The sequence below is a fragment of the Halyomorpha halys genome, unplaced genomic scaffold (assembly GCF_000696795.3).
Source record: "Halyomorpha halys isolate HHAL.00 unplaced genomic scaffold, Hhal_1.1 Scaffold157.1, whole genome shotgun sequence".
Lineage (NCBI taxonomy): Eukaryota > Metazoa > Arthropoda > Insecta > Hemiptera > Pentatomidae > Halyomorpha > Halyomorpha halys.
Window position 1 is genome coordinate 1,339,475 of NW_027114029.1, and position 25,787 is coordinate 1,365,261.

Here is a 25,787-nt window from a genome sequence, read left to right on the forward strand (position 1 = left end):
ATATTTACTGTTGAAAGCAAAATTTAATTTTTAAGTTTCTTTTCACGAAGAATGGTCGAATAAAAAAATTATATTATTTTTTTCACTTTGAAAGTTAAAATTTTTTTTTCTATGACTACCAGAAATCTCACGACAAAATGTTCTCAGAAAGATGTAGTTATTATGAGTTATGAAAAAAGTTTATTGTCAATTTAGTTATTTGTTTACTACAGTATTTTGAGACAAAACAGGTTGAAAACCGTATTCTTTAAGTAACAAAAAAAAAAATGAATAATTTAATTGCTATGAGAAAATACGGTCAATGTCTAAGCATTGATATTAAAATCTACCTTCGGCTATGATTCGGCCAATATCAATTGGATTCAATTTTACCCAAAATATTACCAAACAGTTTTATAAAATGTTTAAAAAATAAAATACACTTGTTGGGAATGCTCATCTCTTTCTGGTAAAGGCGTTTCTGTGAAGTTAGATTTCTTCGAAAACTGCTCAAAGATAGATTTCACTAAAAAACAATTATGTTGACATTCTCAATTGTACTGGATAATTAATCTTAATTCATTTTTTAAAAACTTATTTAAAGTTAAAGTTTCATTTAAGCAGATCAAGTTCAATAAGCAACTCTCAATGATTGTTCTGAACAATTGAAAAGGAAAATATTGAGTGTAAATCCATGCAATAGAAAAATCATCTTAATTGCAAGGACAAACAAGCAGCTTAAAATTAATCGCCTTGAAGTGCAGTTTTAATAATCTAGGTACTGTCATAAGTAGAGATGGAAGAATAGACCAAAAGATAATGAACCTAGTGAAAAAGGCAATTCTTTCAAATATTTTCAGCACAGATAGACTAACAGGTAGTAGGCAATGAGACAAAGCTATGCCTGTTTATGTGGCAATCGTTGCCTATTATTTATGAATAAAAACCTTAAGCCATTCATAAGATAGAAGCGAGCCAAGTTTCGGGGACGGAAATGAGATACTTAAGGAACATGGTGGAAAAACCAGACGGCACTGCATATAAAATAACAGCACCCAAGTCACACTCGGTGTGAGCTCTGATATTAAAATCCTCCAGGAACGCCACCAAAATAGTATGACCATGCCAGTAGGATGATAAATTACTAAAGGATAGCTGACTGATGGAAACGAAACTTACATGACAATTTAACAGGCTTGAAAAGTAATGTGGGAGCCCAGTAAACTGTGAACAGTGGCTTAAGACAGAGATGTACCGGATGGACTTAGGACTGGTTTACACGTATTAAGTTTTTTAATAAATAACCAAATTTAAACAAACCCATGTAAACAGAGAATTTCGTAACTAGTTACAATTGCAGGTAAACATTTAGATTAAAATTTTGTCTATTTTCGGTTAACGCCCACCAACTAACTGTCTTATCACTCGACCCGTTTCAGGCACATTTTAGTTTAATTTAGTTAAATGCATAAGTGTAAACCAGCCCTTAAGGGACTGAATGCTCAAAAACACTAAGGAGGTAGTGGAAGAGAGGAAAATCAAGAATATAATTAAGTATGTGTTATAAAACTTGTTTTTCATTTAAGTTTTAAATAGTAAGCATTCATAGTAAGTTTTTATGTGATATGAAAAATCATATATTGCTTTTTCCTGAACAGCTTTAAAAGAAACTATTGTAGTTTATTTTTTACATTTCGACTACCTTTCATGAAATTGTAAATTAATTTAATCAATATCTGGACATATGGAGTTGAGCATTGTGGCTCCACTAAACCTTCGAATTCCTCTCGTATCCAATCCTTACAATCCAAAATCCTTCGTAAAATCCTCAATGCTCCTTACTTTGTCACAAATAAAATCATACATAAAGACCTTAATGTTCCCTATGTAACCGATCTAGCCCGAACCAGTTATCACTCCTTCCATTATAATCTCTCTAACCACTCAAACCCTCTAGTTTCTATTCTTGCATCCTCTTCCATTCCTGACAATCCTCCGAGGCGCCTGAAAAGAAGATGGCCACGAGACCAGCTAATGTAAAATGTCATTAGAGTGCTACCAATGGGTAGTTTCTCTACATGCCTGTAACACTCCAATTTAACTTAGATCAGATTTACTAAATGTATTATAATGTACAGTTGTAAATAGCAATAAATAAATATTAAAAAAAAAATTAATCAATACTAGACAATTTGCGATGGTGATTAGGAGTCTTTTTTTATGTATAGACTCTTAAAGAGATTATTTAAAGAATTCTAGATCATAATTTTGAAATTTAGGATTCTTGCCAAAAATAATTCTGTCTTATAATAAGTTTTGAAGCTCGTTATTTGGTCTTTATTTTAAACAATAGGTTCCAGTCTGGTGATGAACAATATTATAGTAAGAAATAATTTTATAAAACATCAATACATAAAGTTGTTTAATAACTTTTATAAAGGGCGAATTAAGTTGTCGGAGTCGATCAGACCATATTCCTGTCAATCTATGTTTGAATATAGATACTTGCTTGATTTAGATTAGCACATTGAAAATGAGTCCGTTAGTAGTATTTTTACATTATTTGTAGACTGTACCTCGAATTTTATAGTTATAAAAATTTGGTGGTTAAAAAAATGGTTCAAAATGGCGCTGGTACGAACGGTTAGCTCTCAGAGCTGTAATATTCCATTTGCTCAACGATCGGCGAACGGAACCCATTCTTGGGAGTAGCCGATGACCCCCGAAGGACAGGAGATGATTTAGAAGAGAGAGAGGGTGGAGGCGGTGGCTGAGTCGCCTGGCAACGGGACTATTGATCTTAAGAACTGTGCCCGCTGTGAGGTAAGTTATGTAGCTACTCCTTATCCACTCCTTACATGATACATGCCCCCCTCTTCTCTGCCTCTATGCCTATTTCTACGACCTCTGTGTCTCTTGCCTTTTGTTTTATTTAGTAGGTTTCTGTCATTACATCCTTTCGCTTTTACGGCGCCGTATTAACCTCAAACGCTCTCGTAAAATACAACCTACTTCAATAAAAGCCCTCCCTACCTGTTGCCTTTCATTTTTATTATTATTATAATTTTTTTTTTTCAAAAGCCTATTGAACAGAAAAAGCTTGTATCATTAAATATGGTATGTTTGTTAATCACTATATGTTAGTATTCATATTATATCTAATAAGATTAATGAGTATTGTAGAAACCCAATATATTTGGGCAGCTTAAATAAAGTATTTCTCTCATGATGTATCAATTATCAAAAACGAACAGCAAAATTCCTCTTGACTATCAATTTTACTAAACGATAATCTACAAAACAATACGACAAACCTTCAACTAAATATATATATATAAATGATCTAATAAGTTCATTAAGGATTAGAGTAAAAAAAGATACTTTTTTTTTTAATTCTCTCCTGAATTCAGAACTAAAATCTGTATTCTTCTAAGGTAGTATGCAAAAAAAAATTCAGCTTGAAGTTTTTTTTTTTCTTATTTTATCGTTTTTCCTAGAAGAATAAAGATTTTCATTCTGAATCCATTAAACTTATAACTCTACTTTTTAAAAAAATTTAGACCTATTTTTTTCTCTGACCCTTCAATTTATAATTACCTTATTTCTTCCCATAAATTCAAAGAAATTAAATTCAGTGCATACTGGCTCATAGTTTTAGAAAGTATACGACTCCTGTCTCAAGATATATGCGTTTCCTAGTACAGATTAATATCTTATTTTGAGTTGAATATAAGAAAAAAATAATGCCGTGTTACTTTAATTAAAATATATTTTGTATAAAATGTATCTAAAACATGTCTTAATTTTCAAACACGTGAATAAATTAAACAAAAAAAAAAGTCGTCCCAAGTCGTGATGTAAGGACTGTTCTGTTCTTCATGAAGAAGAATGAAAGTGATTAAGGGATCGGAGACATTCTTACTCAATTTGACAATACTCCAAACATATTAGAAGAAAAAATAATAACAAATAATGATAATTATATATAGCACGTAGCTCTACAATAAACTAGCAAGGATGTTACTATATAAATACTGTGTGCTCTCAGTATTCCGAATACTCCCAACTGTCATAAAAAAAAATACTCAGCAGACAATAACATTTTTATTTTCAAATAAAAGTTCACATGTGTAAATTTTTTAAAACATTTTTAATTTCCGATTTATAGGCAAGTATATGTTATATATAGAGTTTCGATATCGGGTAATCTAATTGCTATTAAAGTATTCATAATATATTTTGTTGAAATTAGAAAAATATAATATCTATTGTATTAATCATTCGATTCTGTAAAGCTAGTTTAATTAATAGTAGAAGCATTTATAATATAACTTTTGTTGGTGGAATCATTTTATTTTAGTATCATTATAGTATTTCATTCCATTTAATGGCAGACTGTGTTGGCTGTTGTTGAGACAAGAATTCATATTATTTATAATTAGTATTTTTTTTTACAAAACAGACACTTCTTTTATTTTCTCTTGACGTATTTTCGAGATAATATGGAGATAAGATAACAGGAATGCAATATGTATGGCCACTTACATGTAGCATAAATGATATCAATCCCATGTATTATATTTTGTCATTTCCTAATAAATGAAAGCTGATGTAAAACATGTTTGGAAATATAAGTTGTGGATTGTCTGAAATAGTTTTAAATTAAAAACCAAGGTCTTTTTTTTAAAAAGATGACGGATTTTTGCATAGATTGTTTTGTTATTTTATAGACAAATACTTGAAAAATGTTCCTATTCACAAACTTAAATTTCTTTAAACTTATTAAAACATATGAGCAATGATTCTTAGTATAAAATAAATAAAGCTATTCCGAGATGTTATTTTGTTGAGTTTTAATTTTTAGGTATTCATCTATACATTTTTGTATTTCTCTAAACAGATTATCTGGGCTAAGACCAATTTATTCCAACTATAACTTTTATTTTTTTCATTTTTAAATTTATTAATCTTTTTTAACTTGTATTTAATTTGAGACACTGCTGGGGAAATTATACTTTGATGGGATGAATCACAGCATGCATGTATAAATATTTTCGTAGTTTCTGAGTTTTTCTATCATTTTTTGTTATACAAGCTTATCTTTTTCAAGTTTTTTTTACCTTATTTCATACAATTTACTTATTAATAACTTGGTTTACCTTGCCACTTTTAAGAAATATTGTACCACTTCTGTTAAAGAGATACAATTTCGAAACGTCATTCAACGAAGATCAACTTGTATAGTAGATAAGTAGAAATATAAACACGAGTATAGATAAAATTGTCAAAAATACTCAAAGCTTTGGGTTACTTCCTTTAAATGAGGAAATTCTGAAAACAATATTTTATATTTTTAAAATGCTAAAAAAGTATCTTTCTTAATTTTTAAAATAAAAACTTTAATCGTCATTTTTAAAAATCTTAAAAAATAAAATTAATGCTAAACTGTGTCACATTTCACTTTCGACCCGGAGATATATAATATCCAATAACCCAATAATATAAAATTAAGAATTTAAAACTATTCAACAACAATATTCTGAAAACGTAGCAAATATTATTTTTTCGAAGAATGTATAGTTTAAAAGAAAATTGATGTTCACAGAGAAAATGTAAGTTTTATTTTTATTTTTGCCGAAATTCTGTGTAGAAATGACGCCATAGGGCGCAGTACACCTGCAACAGAGCAAGGATTATACTGCAGGGCAGCTGCACAAACAGTTTTCGTTTCAACAATTTTTGGCAGGAAAACTTAGAGGAAAATTAGGAGGAATTTCTTTAGTTTCGTTAGCTCCAGTACAAATATATTGTCATTTAAATTGAACGTAACGAAAGATTTCAATTTACTATATTTTCAAAAGAAATATTCCTTTAAAACAAATATTTCGATTATTATAAATTTATTTCTTATGGTGATATATATATACCATTCTGTGAGGATTATTAGTAAATTAATTAAGATTTTTATTGAGTATGGTGTTAAGTAAAATAAATTGAATGTTTATTTAATTTAATTATTAGATAAAATTGAATAATATAGTTTAAAAAATTGGGGCTTGGTGGATAGAGTGAGCTCACTCAGTGATCCTCAGGTCATGAGTGTAAATGAGATTATTGTTTTTATTTTAATGTTATATTAGTTCAATCTTTACTTATTTTATTTTATTTTTACTTTTACCTGTACATAGTTTGATTATATTCATTGTATTTGTCTTTCTGTTTATATACATATAGAGATTTTATAATTTGTTTTTATTTAATTTTGGTATGAATGTGATCATTTACCACTATTACTTATTGTCCAAGGTTGTGGCAGGTTGTAATACTTATCATAAATAAAATTCGATTTATTATAGAAACAAAATGATATCACGAATTTGGCTTTTCTGTGTTAAGTTACGTAATCCCATTTTTTCAAAATGTTTTGTGTGAAAGTTAGTTATGAATTCAATCTGTCCTTTAGTAAATATAATTGATATAGTTAATAGTTCACCATTCGTAGAAGAAACTGTGAGTTTTAAAATCGAACCTAATCCAATAATTGGTTTACATAAATTTCTAAAATTCAAAATAGTTAACGTATGAGTAACGTGGAAACCTTTAGGACTCATCAAAATGGTCTATGAATACCAATGTTATTCAATTACAAATATATTGACAGTATATACGACTTTCGTTCAAATTGTCATTTGTAACGTTTGGAACATCCCATGCCATTGTAAAGATATAAATAATTTAAGAAAGATATAAGTTCTTTCAATCAGATGTCGCTATACATATTTTTTTTATTAGGTTTTTCGTAAGCAAATTAATTAAACAGTAAAAAAAAGTCTAAATCTCTTTTCAGAGATAGGTAGGGATGGTTTCTTTTTAAACCCATATTGGATAATAATTTCTTAATTCAAAACCTTTAATCTAAACTAGTTCTTGAGTCTTTCTTTTCTATCCACACTTTTTTAATTTTCTAAAAATAATTAATAAATTCATTGTTAATTGAACCCACATATGCCATAATGAAACTACCAGCATTTTGTTTTTCATGTTGTATAAGTTAAATAAATATTTTTTTCACATGCCCAAGGGTTTGTTTATATCTAATAGTGATATAGAGGAACGCTGTGTCTTGAGCTAACATTGCGAAATGAAGGTTCTTGAAGAAAAGAATTGTAAATATAAAAAAAAGTATTTTATCGCCATTAAAACGAAATTTCACTTTTAAACAATGTAGGTTGGTTCTTTATTACTTAGCGTTGCTTTGCTTTAATTGTTCCACATCTGACAAAAAAAAAAGGTATTCCAAAGATGGTACTGTTGATTGCGGTTATAATGATATGTGGGTCTAGGTACCCTTTTATAATTATTATACTAGGGCATAGCAAAGATGGTAGAGAATATAATTCTTGACTTCAAGGGAATCATCCACCAGCACATGCATGGAAACAGATAAGGATAGGGTTTATCCAGAGGAAGGATGGCATACATATATGCCCTTATTTTATTTTTAATATTTATTACTTTTTTATTTCTACTTATAACTTTTTCATATCTATTTATTTTTTTTTATATATATTTATTACTGTTTTTAACAATTATTTCTATCTATTATATTTTATATTTATTTATTATCTGTATTTTAATTTATGCATATAGTTATATCCTTGTAGATAATGGTTGACTATTTTTTAATGATTTTAAGCGAATAGTACTTAAGTGCGAAAATACAATAGATTTTTAGGTTTGTAAATTGTTATTTTATTTAATTTTTTTGTTATTTATACATTGTATTTTAATTGTTTTCTATATTTGTTAAAGAGTAGGGCAAACAAGGTATATTGGGTTATGGTTAAAAATATAATTAGAGATAAATCATAAAAAAAAAATTTTTATGAATAACCAGGAAAAAGGCCATTACAGTTTGGTAGCACAACTTTTTTGAAAACAAGTTTTTTTTTCTCTCTAGCTTTATATAAAAAAGATTATAAATTAAATATAGGTGATTTTTTATTTTTTTTAAAAAATCAGAAAATATATATTAAAAAAAGTTTCCACATTTGCACACTCCATTATTTTAACGATAATCCATAATTTCTTTGACAATCGCATTGCAATGTTCTAATAGGTTTTAGTTTTATTGTGGTAATTTAATAACTTAATATCATCATAATTGTAATGGTTGAACAAAATAAATAAAATAAAGGAGTAACAAGTACGTGCGTTGCAGTGATTATGGCGTTGTATAAAAAAAATCAGGTGGTTATCTATTGTTTTCCTTTGACGGAGATATGACATCTTGAGGAAAGATTGATACCGCTCTTCAACGCCAAAAACAGTTTAATCAATACCTCGCCTGCAATCCCGTCATGTCCTCGCTCGGTTAGTGGAATATTGCACTTTTTGCTCTTCCAAGCATAATTCTCCTAAATATTTCTGCATTATAATTAATTGTATAAAAATTACAGTTCGTATCCCATTTCCATTTAGAATTCGACATTTATTAAAAATTAGTATTTAATAAAAATGGGGAGTGATCTGGTAAAGTGGTAAGGCACTGTGCTACTAACCCTAAGGACCCCGAGTTCGAACCAGGGTGTGACAGACAATTATTTATTCTGTTACTGTAGTCTTGAGTCAACCTTGTGGGTTGGGGAGCCCTCCAGAATCCACTTAACCTCATAAAGTAAGTACCCTTAATTGGGAAAAGATGTTGGATTCTCACCAAATCATGTACTTGCATAACCGTTGGTCTAGTAACAGTACTTCCTTACAAAGTATGGAACCCCTGACCCTTCATAGTTTGTAACAGTACAGATTTATTGTTATTTATTATCTAATAAACATAATTTTAATAACTATAATTAGGAAACATATTTCTAATTCTTCACCCCAGATATACTATTATAATTCTTTGGTACACTTCTCTATGGAAGTGTTATTAGTCATTTCTCTCATTATTCTTGGGGCTTTTCATGTACAATATTACACTTAAATTACATTTTCTCAAAAAACATTCACTACTGTTAATAAAATAAATAAAATCTATACCGCTACAACCCATGAAAGGTCAAGGGTACAGTATTTTGTAAGGAAAGTTAACAGTACTAGACTAGACCAACGGTTGTGCAAGGAGTTGATTTGGTATGAATTTGATTTTTGGGCCAGATTTTTGCGCAATTAAGGCTACTCAATTTATGAGACTGGATGGACCTCAGGAGGGCTCCTGAACCCACAGGGTAGACCCACGGCTACAGTGTAACGGAAAACAATTTTCTGCCCAGCCGGATTCGAACCCGGGTCCTTGGAGTTAGTAGTATCTTACCTTACCATAGTGCCATCGCGCTCCCTAACACTACTGTCAAAACAATATAATTTATTATGTTGTTTTATTTCTACTTTGAGCAAACTTTATTTTTCGCATTATATTTTTTATTTGGGAATAATTTTGGGAAATGCTTGCCTTATTTTTAATATCCAAAGAAGCATGTGGATTGACAATTTAGTTTTTCCTAAATGCGTTGATCTACTATTCTCGACACTCTTCACAAAGAGACTATTATGCTATTTTAGTGCACTTTGTTGGTTCTTTTATTTAAATATTTATGTTAATGAAAAGGACAGTTTGTTATTTTTTCTCTATTAAGCATTTAGCATGTGGTACATTTAAATTTTATGTTTCTGTTTTGTAATTTATTGCATTATTTTGGTTTTCAGACTAATTTAAGTACTCATTAAGTATTGTACCATCTTTAAGATTTAAGAGCTACCTATTTCTCGTTTTTATATTGAGGATCTGAAATACAATAAATTATAAATTGTTGTGGTAAATTTAAAAACTGCGACAATTTTTTTCTTAAATTGTTTGGTTTATGAAGTGTCAATTAATAGGCACTAATAGTTTATAAACTATCGATTGGTTTGGGAGACTATCTGCTTGGAAATGGGCACTGCAGCAATTACGGTCTGATTGAACCTTACGGTCCAGGATTAAAGGCAGGCCGGGGATAACGACACCTCGTTTCATGGGCCCCATAAACCAGTTAGTTCCGGAGTCCCACAAGTCAGCATTACTGCTCTGCTTCTGTCTGCTTCATACCGGAGTTCCCTGTTGAAAAATCCCATTGGAATATTGGAAAAGATTTTCATAATCACCAAAAAAAAAATTATTTTAAATTTAATTTCACTATAGGTTACGTCATTAAAACTATTCTGAAAATGAGAATTCGGTTTCCGGGATCCTCAAGGAAATTTAGAAAATAGTTTATGCCGTAGTGTTCTAACCGATACTTTGTATTAATTTTCGTTTTAATTTTTGTCGGACATAAAAAGAACAAATAGTTTATAACTACTTTATTATAAACTATTTGTTCTTTTTTTGACCGTAACGCGTTATTAAAAATTATCGATAATGTTATAACATAAACATAAAGCAAGTGTATTTATATGTTTTCAAAAGAGTTTGGGGCTTTGTTCAGATGTGGAAGGCACGATACTAAGCTTCATTATTTTTTAAAGACGCTATTAACAATCCACTAATATGTTTATAGATATGCAATAACATCCCGTCTCTTAGAAAAAAAAAGGGAGTATAAGATAGGGCTATTTCTGTAGTAGGTTTTCTTTTTTAAATCACACTTTTTTTTTTTTTTAAATATATCATTAGCCCAGTACGCATTAATATTTATGGAAGATGCTCCATTTTATGTTGTAAATTTTAATGTTATATTTTTTGACTCAATAGAACTTTTTCATATGGATTCATTTCGATTTGAATACGCAGGTTATTTTCAAATGAAATATAATGTACACACTTTTTAAGCATTTTTATTTACATTTTGACGGTTTATATTAGAAAAATGTATAGTTTTTTTTAACTTTTTCTAATCTAATTTTTTATAGAATATTCATATTTGAAACATGTTCAGTTTTCTAGTAACATTCGAAAAACTGATGAAAAAAACTATTGAAAAAATTATTTCTTCTGTTAAACCGACGTTTGGAGAAGTGTTCAAAATAATATTCGGATTTAGTACCACAGAAACACATTGAATTAAGAGAGAAATACTTCCATGATTTTTCCTGTAAACGCCTTTTTTGAACATCAGATTATAGGACTATTTTTCATGTTGCAGTTTAGGAAATGATATATTTCTAGTAGATATATAGAATTCTTTTAGTTTAAAGATCTTCCTCATTTTCTTCTGTTTCCGTATAATCAATTCAGACATAAATTATTGTTTCAGTTCTATATCGATACAATATGTGACCAAATACGAAAAGTATAAATATATAAATGGTGGCTTATGGAAGGGTTAGGGAGAGGAGGCAGTCAGTTAAGAATGGCCAAGGAAAAGGAAGGTATCGATAAGAGAAGGGGAAGGGAGCCCGCCATCTTGGAATTATCCCCTCCCTAATCAATTAGTAGAATCCCTACCCCACTCCAAGTACAGCCCTCGATATAGTCCAGGGCTATACTCTAAGGACCGTGTCATCTATATATATACATATATGTTCAGCAGAGAGTTCATCCATCTAAATAAAATTAAAAAAAAACTGAATAAATAAATATAATCTAAGATTAGTAGTAAATTAATAATAAGTGTGTATACACTTTATGACTTTTAAAAAAAGTTTATCTTGATCAAATAGACTTCAATAGGAGATAAAAAGAATTCTTGAAAACTTGATTCCATATTTCAATACATAATCATAAATTTTAAATATTTTTTGAAGTGATTTAGGCAAAGGTAGACTGTATTTAAGGTACGAAATTTAAGTATTCAATTACAATGACCCCCTCGGAAATTTTCAGAAAAATTTTTATATTGGTATAATATTAATTTGAGGAATTTAGGTTTGTTGTATACAATAATAATAACTAAAAACAAAATATCAATCAAAATTATATATATATAAATTCCATGTATAAATTTTCCAGCAATGTATAAAGGGAAAATTAAACAATTTTCGGAAGAGAGTAATACAGCATGGCAACATCGAGAAGGACCTAAATAATACACCAAAAATAAACATGAATTTGATTTTGATAGCGCAATGATCTTTCATAAAGAAAATTGTACTTTCAATAGAAAAATGCATGTAAAAACTATATAGATATTTTTTTTAAAATTGCGGTTAAAGTTTCAACTTAATATTTGTTGTCTATAATTAATAATGATTTACTAAGTGATTATAAAAAGAATTTAATTAATGCTGTAAATCCACAGATAAATAATCAGGTGGGTCGAAACGTTGATTTGTCATAGATTAATAAAAATGTTGAGATTAAATGGATCTAAGTAGTATAATGAGAAATTTAGATATTTTTATGGCCCACTCTTGGGAATAATTGAGTAGCTAATAGAATAAAGAATAATTGGCCCCACGTGCCATGAGATTAAACTTAAACGTATTTAATTTTTTATATTTTTTTTTAATGATGAAAATTAACTCCAATGCTTTTATTTTATGCAGGTAACGCTAAATTTTTAATAATGCCTTTTAAAAAATCGTTTAGATGCAAGTAAATTTATTTGTCAGAAATAACGTAAATATGAACTTATGAACGTACGTAATGAATTTAAGTTTTTTAAACCATACTATAATCTGTTTACGTAATATTACAGAAATAGAAAATTGTAATTATAACCGCAATAATTTTAGCAAGAAAAAAACTTATAAATGAATTATTTTTAGAATATGAGCCGTTTGAAAAAAAGTAGTAAGAATGAGGTACTTTCATCTTACTAAATAATTAGAGTACATACCAGCCAAAAAAAAAAAATTTGTCTGTTAGCTCTTTTTCTAAATCCAACTAAGTCCTTTACACACTTAGTATTTTATTTCTTTAGTAGTCCGTGTACGATCAATTTTGTATATTATACATAATTTAAAGGATTTTAGGAAAAATCCTTTTACATAATATTCTATTTAAAATAATATTAAAGATAAAAATAGGAAACTGGATTAGTTTTGGAATTCTATGCCTCATTCGATAAGGTTCATATTTAGACGATATTGGTTTTTATTTAGAAAAGAAGAGAAACTTCATAATTAGTGAAACAGAGGAACAATGTTACAGAAATAAAGTTTTTTTTTTATTTATTACTGATAACGAAATACAATGTAGTTTTTTTTTGTTGGCAAAAATTGACTTGGTTGATTACATAACTCTACACATAACTGATAGTAAAAAAAAAAAAACGGCTCTTGAAATTATGAAATGTATAGTTGGGTTCCTGTAAAACATTTTCCGTTTTGGTTTTTCGATCATCTTTGACTATAAGCTTTGAAGAAAAACTTATGCTTATACTTCGAGTATATGCAACCGCATCAAGGTTGACAGTTTTCGTCAATTATTTTCAATTGGGAGGACCTCGAAAAAAAAATAAAACTGATAAATAATCTTTTAAAGTATTTATTTTTAGATAAATATTCTCAAGAGGTACGTTAATTTAATTTATAATTAAAATTAAGTAATTTTTTCTTTACTATTTCATCAAGCGATTTTTAAACATTTAATATTTGTTCAGGGTATCATATATACGCCTCTAATATCTGAAAAGTTTAAGAAATATTTTTATAATTATTATAACAAATTTTATTCACTAAAACGTTTTAGTTTATTCATTATGAGTTTTTAGTTTATTTATAAAGATTCTTTAGACTATGGATTTTTGTTCTTTTTCAACGATTTCTCAGTTAATGGTTTTAGTTTATTTACTTCTATTGTTTTCCTCAACAATATTATTAGGAATTAACAGTTTTTAGAAAAATATGAATTTCTAATTTAAAAATCAATATCAAAATACATTTGTATTATTTATTTAAGTGAGGAGTCCTAGTGAATGGTTAAGCTCTTACTAAAAAATAATTAAGTATAATTGTGGATCAAAGGCTTACTATTTTTTTTCTTGTTTGAGAAATTTCAAATTTCAAAAACATTTTAAAAAAATGTTGATAAGTATTTATCTGTGAAAGTATATTAGGTATTATATTTACTTCGGACACCGTTTGCCAGTCTGTTATACCAATTTATAATTAACAATACATTAACTGGTAGGCTACATATGATTTATATTCGCAAGTCGTGGATGAGGATATTTCACTCCCTAGGACGAGATTAAAGATCCTCATTGATATCCAGGAGGATCATGGCGACATCGGCAACAGGGGAACCATCCCCAAATGCCGTAATCCTCCCCCACGGGATGTATTTCACGGAAGCCTTCGCTGAAAACTACCCCATCGGATTTGGCAGACAGCCCTGATGAAATTATTGTAAAGGATATCCAGGTAAATTCCTATATCCCATCATCCCCATTTAATTAGCTGCAAGTAGTTTGCAATTACATTTTAATCCGGGCTAATCTATTTTAACCCAGGCACATCCTGTGGCATGAGGACGAGCAGAAATTACGTATTATATAATTATAGTGTAGTTTGTTCATCAAACGGGATAAAATTAATTACTAGTCGGAAACTCATTCGATTAATAAATAATGAATATTAATTGAAAAGACTTACCTATTTCCAGTTTAGGTAATTTCAGATTCAATCGGGAAGTGGAATAAAACTATTCGTAGTAAAATTTTTAGATTTTCACCTTAGATAACAGAACAGAATGCAGAACTATTTTTATTTAAAATCATAAAATGGCGCTTATCAGTATCCAAAGAGTTAACCACACCATTAAGCAAATTGAGAATTTTAAGATTTTTGTATTTTTACTCGAATAGTCGTTTACGAATTATTTTAACCATATCAATATACCTGCTTCTCAGAAATGAAAACATAGTCTCTATAGATTTTTTATCCGAACAGGTCATCCAATTCTGAAATATAAAGTGCTTTATGCTCTCCTAGAGGTTTTTTAATTTGCTCTACTAATAGAACACTTATGATTTACCTCAAAGTTGTTCTCATGATATAAGTCTTTTGCTTTATGTTTAATTCCGTGTCAAAAATTAAAATTATAAAAAAATAATGAATTTTCTACTCTCTTAGTTCCTACCATAACCTATTTCACATTAACGGAATAAGGAAATCAAAGAGAAAAACTAAATTATGGAGATTTGTATTGGAAGAAGATAGTTGACCGTATGAAGTAGATTGTAGGAAGATAGTCCGGGTTGTGGTCAATAAAGGTATTAAAATAGTAAAAGAGAAACTATATATTGTTAACCAACGTTTCGCCCCACTTTGCAGGGCTATATGAAAAAACAAGATGCAAACATTTTTAGAATTAACAAAACATTAAAATAAAAATATTTCAAAACCATTGTTACATTTATAAAGTATATAAAAAATAATTAATAACAACTATATAAGACAGTATATACATGTAGGTGAATTAGAAACAAGTTACTAATAAATATAACTAGGTGTGATAAAAGTTCTAATTACAGATCTAGACTAATAAATTGTAGGATACTACTCATTAAAATTATTTATAGTAGTTTCAGTAGATATGGTATAGTAATATGTAAAAGGGAGATATTAAGAAAATTGATAAACAATAAACATAGGGGTAATCACCTGTCAGATTGAAACAACGTACAACTGAGAAAAAAGGGTGAACTCAGGTATAGAAGTGTATCTCCTTTCCTAGGTTAACCTTTTAACCTATTAAAACGTTGATAAACAATAAATAGTTTTCTTTTACTATTTTGATACCTTTATTGACCGCCACCCAGACCGCCTACAATATAGAGATTTGTGTTTGATCTGAAGATTGGAAATGATGTAAATAAAATTACGAACTCCAGTTTTTCACAATTCTACCGGGTCCAATCGTATAATCGTATATATATTAGTGATCCCATTAAATTGACCCTTAGAAATTAATTGTATTAATTTAACTCCCAAACACTTTTTATTAATATTTTAATTGGCCCAAAGTTTCGGCCAACTTGGCTATCCTCAAAGACAATCTTAACCATAAATTTACTCCATTCATCCAACTATTACATTTTTTTGCAGTCTGTCCTACCCAGATCCAACAATTTTAGACTTTTTCATTCAATTTGTAAACTTCTAATTGTAATAATATAATAAAAATAATCTTACGCTATTATTATCATTAATATTATTAAAAAGCGAATGGTAATAGCGTAAGATAGATTGTAACTAGAAGTTTTAAAATTAAATGAAAAAGTAAAAAATTGGTGAATTTGACTAAAATTGTTGGACCTGGGCAGAATAGCCTGAAAAAAATTATAATAGTTGGATTTGAGGTGTAAATTTCTGGTTAAGGTTGTCCTTTAGGGTTGCCAGGTTGGCCGAAACGTCGAACATTTAAAATATTAAAAAAGAGTGTTCGGGGCTTAAATGGATAAACAATTTTTATTAAAAAATAAAACCAGTCTCGAAAAAGTGATAAGATTATATCTAAAGAGTTATTATCATAATACATATTGGTGGAAAGTAGTTTTCATGCGTAATGGGGGATTTTTATAAACAAAATCTCAGAAATAGAAGTTATCTATTTATGAGTTTAGTATAGAGATCCAACATCTTTCATTAGGGTCTCAGGCTACTTTTTCTCGATTCCATTTTTTATAATCACCCTCCGATCGTGGGCCTATGTGTTGTCTGAATTTTTGCCTTATCCTGATTAAAGAATTAAGGAAATAAATAATTCATAGATATTTCTAATTAAAAGGATTTAAAATATATGAAGTTGAAACGACAAGAAACTGCAAATAGATTCTGATTACTACAACCTTTACTTGACATTCCCTGCTAACTCCCCATTTACTGCAAAAATAACTATGCACCATGAACTATATCTCCCATAATCAATAATTGTACAATACAGATACAAATTTCAATAAATAATAAAAAAACTAATATATATCGCAAATAATATTTTACAATATCATTTGAAGGAGCATTTAATATTTTAGTGGCACTTAGCACACATTTTTGCTAACTGGTTTTCATAAAAACATAAACATTGTGATAAACTGCAAGACTAAAATGTTTTTATTTATATTATAAATTATTATTTGTATTTATCAGAACAGTTTGAGGTTGGTTTATTAGAATTTATAATTTAATAAAAATTATTACATTAATATAATTTTGAGTTAAGATTGACGTCACTCTAATATATTTCCGTACGCTTATGTATTAGTCCTTGATATTAAAAAAAAATATATTGCTTAATTATGAGTGCAGGTACTTTAGTAAAGAACTCCTCCTTTTTATTCTCCCATGACGGGTAACTGCGACATCGGAGATTTACTTTATTGTCCTTACAATCCTAATTAGACTTAAGCCCCTTCCACCCTCCCACCCCTCCACCCTCACTCCCCTCCCCTACAGGCAGGGGAGTTCCCTAGGGGTGGAAGAAGTGGGGGCCCCCCATGTATGTGGTTGGAATAGTTAATGGCCAGTATGTCGGCTTGTAATTAGATTTATACTAGTCTCTCTCTCTACAATAATTTATAATGTAATCTATTCCTCCCGAAGCTTGCGAGATTAATTAAATTTCTATTATTATCATTTATTATCGTTAGCTTAAAATATTAACATAGGGATTTATGTGATTATGGAAGAAATATGTCCCTGTATTCAAAATAGAAGACAAATAAAACTTCAAATTATAATCAATACCCTGATCCAGAAGGGTGCACTAAAGTCTAGATGGACCGAGTACCGATACCTTTCCACTTAAGTACTGGGATAGGATTCAGCTAGCAATACTTTTAGGAATTGTTAGAATCATTAATATTAAATAAGCTGTACCTTGTCCTGAAATAGTTTTTAAAAAATTTGGGTTAGTAACAAAACCACTACGATATAACCCCATCCGCCCTGAAGGGCGGAGTGTTACTGCGTTTCTCCTCGAACATAATGGTAGCTTGTTAGTAAAGTTCTCTATAGATAAATAATGTAAACCGCTAAAAATCATGAAGGTCAGAGGGTTGAGTACTTTGTAAGGAAGTACTATTTTTAGAACGTCGGTTAAACAAGGAGGTAATATATTGAAGATTACTTCCAACTGCCAGATTTTTCTCCAATTAAGGGTACCACCCACGTTATGAGGCTAGGTGGACTCCAGGAGAGTTCCAGAACTCACAGGGTTGACTCACGGCTACAGTAAAAGAATAAATAATTATCTATCACAACCTTATTCGAACCCGGGTTTTTGGAGTTAGTAGCACAGTCTCCTCTGAAATTTACGTAAATAATGAAACTTGATTTAGTAGTCGGGTAGACTTCTACTACAGACTACGGTCTAAGAAGTCCATTATGCCCCGTGAATTCCATCATAGAATTCTCGTTACATCTATACGAGTAAACATAAAGTTAATTAATTTATTTTCATAGTCCTGAGTTTCTGTCAGGTGTGGAAGCCACTCGACTTCTATTTAAAATTCTGATTATTTATAGACAACTTTACTAACAATTTACCCAGTATGCTTAAGGAGATATCCAATAGCAATCCATCCTTTAGGATGTGATTATTTTTAGCCTTTTTTTAAATTAAATTATTTTTTATTTAAATTTTTTTTATTTATAAGTTTTTTAGTTTCTCATTTTATGTTTGAATCGATTCGAAGTCGAATGTGAATGTGGCTTGTAGTGAAGTAAGTTCACAACTAAGTTTTAACATAAGATAAACTAACCTTTCTTTTAATAGTTATGAAGTATCTGTAAAACTATATATAAAGTTAAATTTTTACTTAAACTATACAAGTATAAGACAATAACATCCATGATGTTTGCAAAAATAAATACACAAAATATTAGTTTTTCGCTATTAGAAAAAAAATTTGATTTTATGAAAAACTTTACCTCCAGAACTATTCAACTTAAAAAGATCATATTAAGGCTCATATTTTAGAAAATTTATTCTACATTAAATTATTTTCTAATAAGTTTTTCAGTGTCTAGGTAGTTTGATAAATAGGAGCTCGGAATGAAAAATTAATTTTTATTAACGTTTTAAAACAGCCACCATATTTTATTATCTCTAACTATAGTTGGCAGAGTCATCAATATTGAATGGGAACTATATGTTATTTTCATGGAAGTAATTCTAAATTGGGCTGAATTTATCTCTTTTTCTTCTCCCTGGCTCACGTAATAATATACACTGAAACATCTCGATTTAAAAAAAAAAAAAAAAAAGATTTAGATAAAAATGAGTAATTTATTATTGAAAATCCTTTCATTATGGGTTGTTTAACTCGTTTGATTATCTATTCTTCTTGATTGATTGAGATATGTCCACGTTTATTTTTTTAATGGAACATCGGTACTGTGGAATGTAAACAGTGTGCTGGAAGAGCCGCTGATCTTCATGAGACTAGGAGATATCGAAGCACATCATCTGTTTATTTACTCGAGCTAAACCCAGATACGATCCGGTGACTGTGGGCCGAAGCCCGAGCCGTGGAGCGGCATCCCGAAAGGCAACATAAATAACGTTGGGATGTTGGACAATGTTTGTCCATGTTGGTAAGCCCTGTTTGCCGGCTCTGCCTTATCGGGGATGGAGCTAGCCACTGATAAGGGGAGGTACACAGCGATAACCGGGCCTATCTCGGGGCGTCCTTACCGCGGGGTCTGGTCAGGCGGTGTCACTCTCTTAGTCTATATTTTTCTTGTCTTCTGTCTTCATAAGTTTACATCAAAGAGGGAAAAAAAATGTGTCAACAGTCAATGCCTCGATGATTATGATTGATCATCGCTAGTGAAGGAGCTATGAAAATAATTCGATGGAGATAAAATTGTGAGCAATGCCCGACCAGGAAAATCTGGTTGTTAGAACTAAATCCATATTTAATGAATTGCAACATGTTACCCAAAAAACGAAAATATTTCCTTATACGTAATTAAGTAGTTAGTGACTTGAAGTCAATTAATGTAATTTTATGGTTTTTAAAATAACCAAGTCGACGTTTTGAAAAGAGTTACATAATTTTTCTTACATTTAATAATCAACAATGCTATAAGTAACAATGTTCAGTGTTAAAGGGTGATTAGCTATACAATTTAGAATAATATATAAATATATAGTGGCAGTTATTAATTAAATATCGGTTTTGTTACATTTTATTTATTTTTTTAATGAATGACAACATTGCTGTTAGACGTTACACAATAATGACCTGTAAACAAGCATTTAAGGATTCGGATAAAATAAAATATTTAAAAAATAAAACAATGGAGAAGTTACGCAAAATCATCCATAGTAAAGAAGAAAACTATTCAAGCTGTATTCAAAACTATAAATGTAACTAATTAAATAAAACAAAAAGTATTTAAATATTTTTAGAATTAGCGCCGAAAGAGGGGAGGACCGTCCAAAACTTCGACAGCATTATATAATCAGTGTTAAGTTGTTGAAATAAAAAATTGAAATAAGTAGGTTATTTAGTTTCTCAGATAGAAAGGAACTGAAAAATATATTCTAATAAGATTTTATTTTAATTATATTAAAAAGATAAGGATTTTGAAATTTGAAGTCCCTTGATCAAATTAATTAATTAGTAAGTTTCTTTATAACTAAAAAAAAAGATAAAATATATCGCTGGTTTTTTTTTAATAGACGGACTTGTGACAAAAAAGTTTGTTCTTTTATTTTGTGTTTGTGGTATTCTATAGATTGGAGTAAACTTGTTACAACTGTAATAGTTTTAGGAAAGTCTGTTGGATGACTTTACCAAAGAAAGTGTACTGTACTTTCTTCGGCTTACGTCCCATTCTCAATAGAATTTGAAAAAAAAAAAACTCTTTTATGTGCCACTATTCAAGTAAACCAGCGATATTTAAGCTTTTCTTCTGGGTTGCCATTTTAGTTATTATGGCTTATTTATCTAGGGGGCTTCTCTCAGAATCAGAGATCAACATCTGAGTTTCTAATTCAACAACAATTTCGCTAGAAGGCTTGTATAAAATATTGGGAATAAGAAAAATATACACTCCTTGTTTACAAGGTAGAATAAGTGACATATCGTAGCTTGGCCATCTTAAATCTCTGAGTGGGGTCTCGGCAACTTTATTGATTGCTCTCAAGATTAGAGGATTTATTTTCTGAAAAACTTTATGTCATCAAGAGAAATAATCAACATACTGGTTATTATTATTATATTTTAAATTTGAAATAAAGAATCATTTAATAATAGTTGAATAGTTACTATAGGTTTATTATAGATTGCGAGAACCTGGGTGTAAAAGAAATTAATGTTTTCAATATAGTTAAGTTCCTTATTGAAATAATAACTAGCTGAGAGTCCCGTCCTAAGGCCTGTTCTAATCACTCTCCCCCCCCCCCATTGTCTTCGAAATATTTTTTTTTAAACCATTTAGTGGAAGAACCTGGTCTTCATGCAGGTCTGCAGCATAAGAAGTGAGCATAATTAATCATTTCAGCTTCATAGCCATTATCGTTTTAAGATACTGTGATTCGTGTTAAGATAGAGGTAAAACGGGTCTCCATCTTTGTTAAAACTGGTCTGATTTAGATGACGTTTGTTTTGTTTAGTCAAAAAGCGGCAGTATCCTTTAAATGAGTGCCTATAATATTCCTGGAGTTGTATAATTTTTGGAATAATTAAAAAAAAATAGATTATAGAAATTTTAGTCTCTGATTTTTTTGGAACAAGGCTTTTGAATATCTAATGTACGAGATGAACAACAATTAAAAAATTTAACTTTATTGCCTTTGTTGTTTTTGAGATATTGTGAACGATAAGTCGGTGAGTTATGTATTACACACACGTACAGCCGGTTGTATAAATATACAACCAAGTGAATAACTATCGAGGTGAATTAATGAATTAATCGCTCATAAACTTCACGGAATAGTAAAATAGTATAAAGCAGGAAAACAAAACGTTTTTGACAAACGTGGTATTCACACTTTGCCTTTATGTTATTATTTATTATTATTATGTTAGAATATTTTGTTACATCTGTAAGACATGACTCAAGGACGAAAATTATTTCTTTTCGAATTAATACTCGAAATAGATTTAAATATATATATCTATAAATAATCTATAGTCTTTTCGCTGAGATATGGTAAAAAGAGAGTTAAGATGGTTGAAGGAACCCGACCTATCCCTGGTACCTTAACTTATATAAATTTATAAAAGTAATAAAGTTATAAAACTTTAAGGTTAGCGAATCCAAACATAAACAAAAATGCTTTATGTCGGAGTATTATAGTACACAACTTATTGGACTTGATATTTTCTAATTAAACTATAAAATAACGCATTTGGTCTCACGTCGTTAGAATTTTGTGTAGAATTAAAAAAAAATTAAATAAAAAACTCAGTAGCGTGTGACGGTGTTAGTAGAGGATTGTTTTTTTCTAATGTTGGAAAGAGTAGTGGGTTCCATGGTTCTCAGGATATTATGCCTCCGAAATACTATTACAACTTCGATGGTTGTAATTGAGAAGATCGATGTTTAAAAATAAACTTGTATATTTGCTATTCTTAAATGTAAGGTCTTTATTGGCAACCTGGGTGTAATCATGAGGAATAGCTTGGTCGTCAACCACCAGATGTTTCTGAACTGGAAAGGCATGTCAAGAATAGCTCCTTCTTAACTTTGGACTTATCGTACAAATTTTATATTATATTGTATTAATTATATATATAAATGAGGCAAGATTTAGGCCGTTCTTCCTCTAAAATAGAGTGAAAGAATCTGAGTAGAATGAAATATAAAAACAAATGAAAATAAAAGGAACGTTTCAAACCTTTTAAAGGTATACTAAAGTCGAATAATTTAATTATAAATAAATTTTGAAGATAGAATAGCTAGATTACTCACCCTGACCCTGGCTTCGGTGAGGTTAGTCCACATGGCGATCTCCTCCCGAGTGGACATGTCTGGATACCTGTTTCTGGAGAAGGTGGCCTCCAGTTCTTGCAGCTGCTGGGAGGTGAAGTGCGTCCTCTGTCTTCGCTGTCTCTTCCCAGGTTTGCTCTTCCCTAGTCCTGAGCCTCCCTCCTTGCCCTCTTCGGCGCCCTGCTCTTCGGTTTTGATTCCTGTCACTCCCCAAATACCTGATCAGAGAAAAAATAGAAATTATTAAGCATAAATAAAATATAATTTGCCAATAACAATAAAATATATCCATATAGCCTCAACATTCATTATTGATTTACTTTAAATATCAAAAGACAATCCTAATTTTAATTTCACGGCCTCACATCAATCATAAAAAAAATTGCTGGCTATTCTACCTTTGTCTAATATAATGCAGTCAAATTAACCTATTTTTGTCTACTACTTCACTTAATTTATTTGAATAGCATTTTTCTATGTACTATTATAAACTAGTCTGTCAAAACCGAATTTAAAAATAAAACAATTGGGGAAGATACGTTAGTTTATAATTGTTCAAGAAAAATTTCAATTAATATAATTAAAATTAAGTGAAATAATAGACATATTTATGGTCAATTTGACTATCTTATATTAGGCAAGGGTAGAATAGCCTGCAAATGTTTTTATGACTTTTGTGAGGCTGTGAATCAATAAATAATATTAAGGCTATATTGTATATTTTATAATAATAGATAAATACGACGTCTCGAACAAGAATTAAAATATGTATAGTATAATGTGCCGAGTTTATAATTAATAAACTAAATACAAACTGACTGGATAGTGTTTGGGATCATGCACAACGGTCTTCTAAAAAGAGGTGCATGCATTAGAAACAAAAATCTCTTAGAAGATCCCTTAACGAAAAACAATATATCCAGTATCAAACAACCAGGATGCAAAAATGGCCACAATAATCTCATCATATTGAATTGTCATGTTATACTAAAGCAATTAGTTATAAAGTTCCCGGAGGAAGTAAGAGAGCCGACGAATAAGCAAGGCTCAAAAACATAATCTAGTGTATCTATAAGATTAACCAGAAAAGAAATTGAATCTTCGATAGCAAAGAAGAAAATATAATGGACCTCAGAAGCCCAGTATAAAAAAATCCAAAATCAAAGAACGTGATGAAAACGATTAGGTCTAACATCTTAGACGAATAAAAAAAATGGTACGTCCTCTATAAATGTAAAATCGTGTCGTACAGATTACAATGCTTGAAATAGACGATAATTAAAGAAGGTACTACTAGATTTAACCTTAAAGACTTCATTGTTTCGTTAGAAGCATGAGATTGCCAAGGGGTCTCTAGGTACGTAACGGGGTAACTCCTTAAGTATACAAGTAGTGGTGAAGAAGGTAGGTAGTATAGTGGTTTCCCATCTCTCTTGATATAATGATAATGATAATATTAAAAAAAAATCAAATACTAATAATAACCAAAACATTCCAATGTTCCAATAATAATTTATGAACTATATAAACACCAATTCGTTCTTGCTATCACCAGAATTAAAGATGAGTATATTTTGGGGGGCGCTTATCTAGAGAAAATACTGGAAAAATTCGATACAGGCCAACCAGATACCAATTCTAACAATCTTTGAAAATTGCATAAAAATCGAGAAAATTATTTTATCGATTAAATTTATTTCTTTACGTTAAAAAAGTAAAATGAGGGTAACAATTTTCGATTCTGATGACATATTTATATCTTTTTCTGCATGAATATAAAGTTTCTCTACCTTTGATAAGATGGAAAAAAGACACACGGACACCGTATCCAAATTCTATTCGCACCCCAACTCGAGATTCCGTAGAGAATCCATGAAAGAAATCCCTGAAAACCCATGAAACAAATCTCTAAGAACCCAATCTGGTTAGAATAGGGTCGTAAATGGCGGAGACGAGGATAGGAACACCATCTATTTTCATGGGTAGCAGTGGGCTCATCTCAATAAAATTGGGTTTCGCATATTCTTGGAGAGCCGAGGGAAAAGATGCATTCTGATACAGATGTGGATATTGTATTCTATTAATGCATATATGCATTACTACAAATTACTCCAGAGTGGTGTTAATATTACATAACTACATTTCCACTAGTATTACAAAAAATACTATTATAGATTCTCCCTTTCAGGAAAATTACAATTTTTCTATCAATTTTACTGAATAGATTTAGGTATACATTTTGAATCTATTCACTAACAATATTGATTGAAAAGTTGTTATTTTCCTAAAAGAGAGATACCTTAATTGTATTTTTTGTTAAGTTAGTGGAAATGTACTTAGCACCGCCAACACCGGTCAGCCATCCATATATATATATATGTATGTGTGTGTTACGTAACCCCACTGTATACTGTAGATTGCTTTTAAATAAAGAAAGTCCCAGGTAAAGAAAAAAAAACCGGAATGAATGCCCATATGAAGGGTTTAAATGCAGAGTGGTGTAAGTGCATCTATCTTTATTTTGAGAAAATGGTTATATTAGAACAATAGTGATAAATTTCTATGTTCAACGATTTTTCTTCTTGCTTTACATATTAATTCTGGTAATATTTATTTTTTCCTTTTTATTTGTATTCTACGTTTCAGAGTCTTTTTTTCATCCCCAGGATTACAATACGTTTTCTTGGTTTCCTTGTCAATTATCGGTATAATCATGTTTCTTTCTGTTATAAGCTGATTTTATATGAAAACTTTTAGTTATTATTTTAACTGATTGCATTACCATTTGTAATTAATATATTAAGAAAACAATCTTCGATTAATGAATAAAATTAGTTTGTTTATTCACGCTCATTCATCATAAAATGACTTTCATACTTTTCTAGTAATAAGTACATTATTAAAGTGGATAAAAAACTAGAAAATAACCTAAAAATTATTAAGGTTGTGACAAACAATTAGCTAAAATTTCCTTCATACAGTTTAGCCCTTATAGG

The 25,787-nt window shown here is 29.8% G+C and overlaps 1 protein-coding gene across 3 annotated transcripts in view; it reads right to left on the bottom strand.

Annotated features, from left to right (window-relative positions):
• Ptx1 (pituitary homeobox homolog Ptx1) overlaps window positions 1-25,787 on the bottom strand; it is a 105,326-nt gene that overhangs the window by 11,475 nt on the left and 68,064 nt on the right. For all 3 annotated transcript variants that reach the window (XM_014417479.3, XM_014417476.3, XM_014417477.3), the window contains exon 4: window positions 22,774-23,009. In XM_014417479.3, coding sequence (XP_014272965.1) covers window positions 22,774-23,009 — 236 coding nt within the window. The remainder of the gene's footprint in view (window positions 1-22,773; window positions 23,010-25,787) is intronic.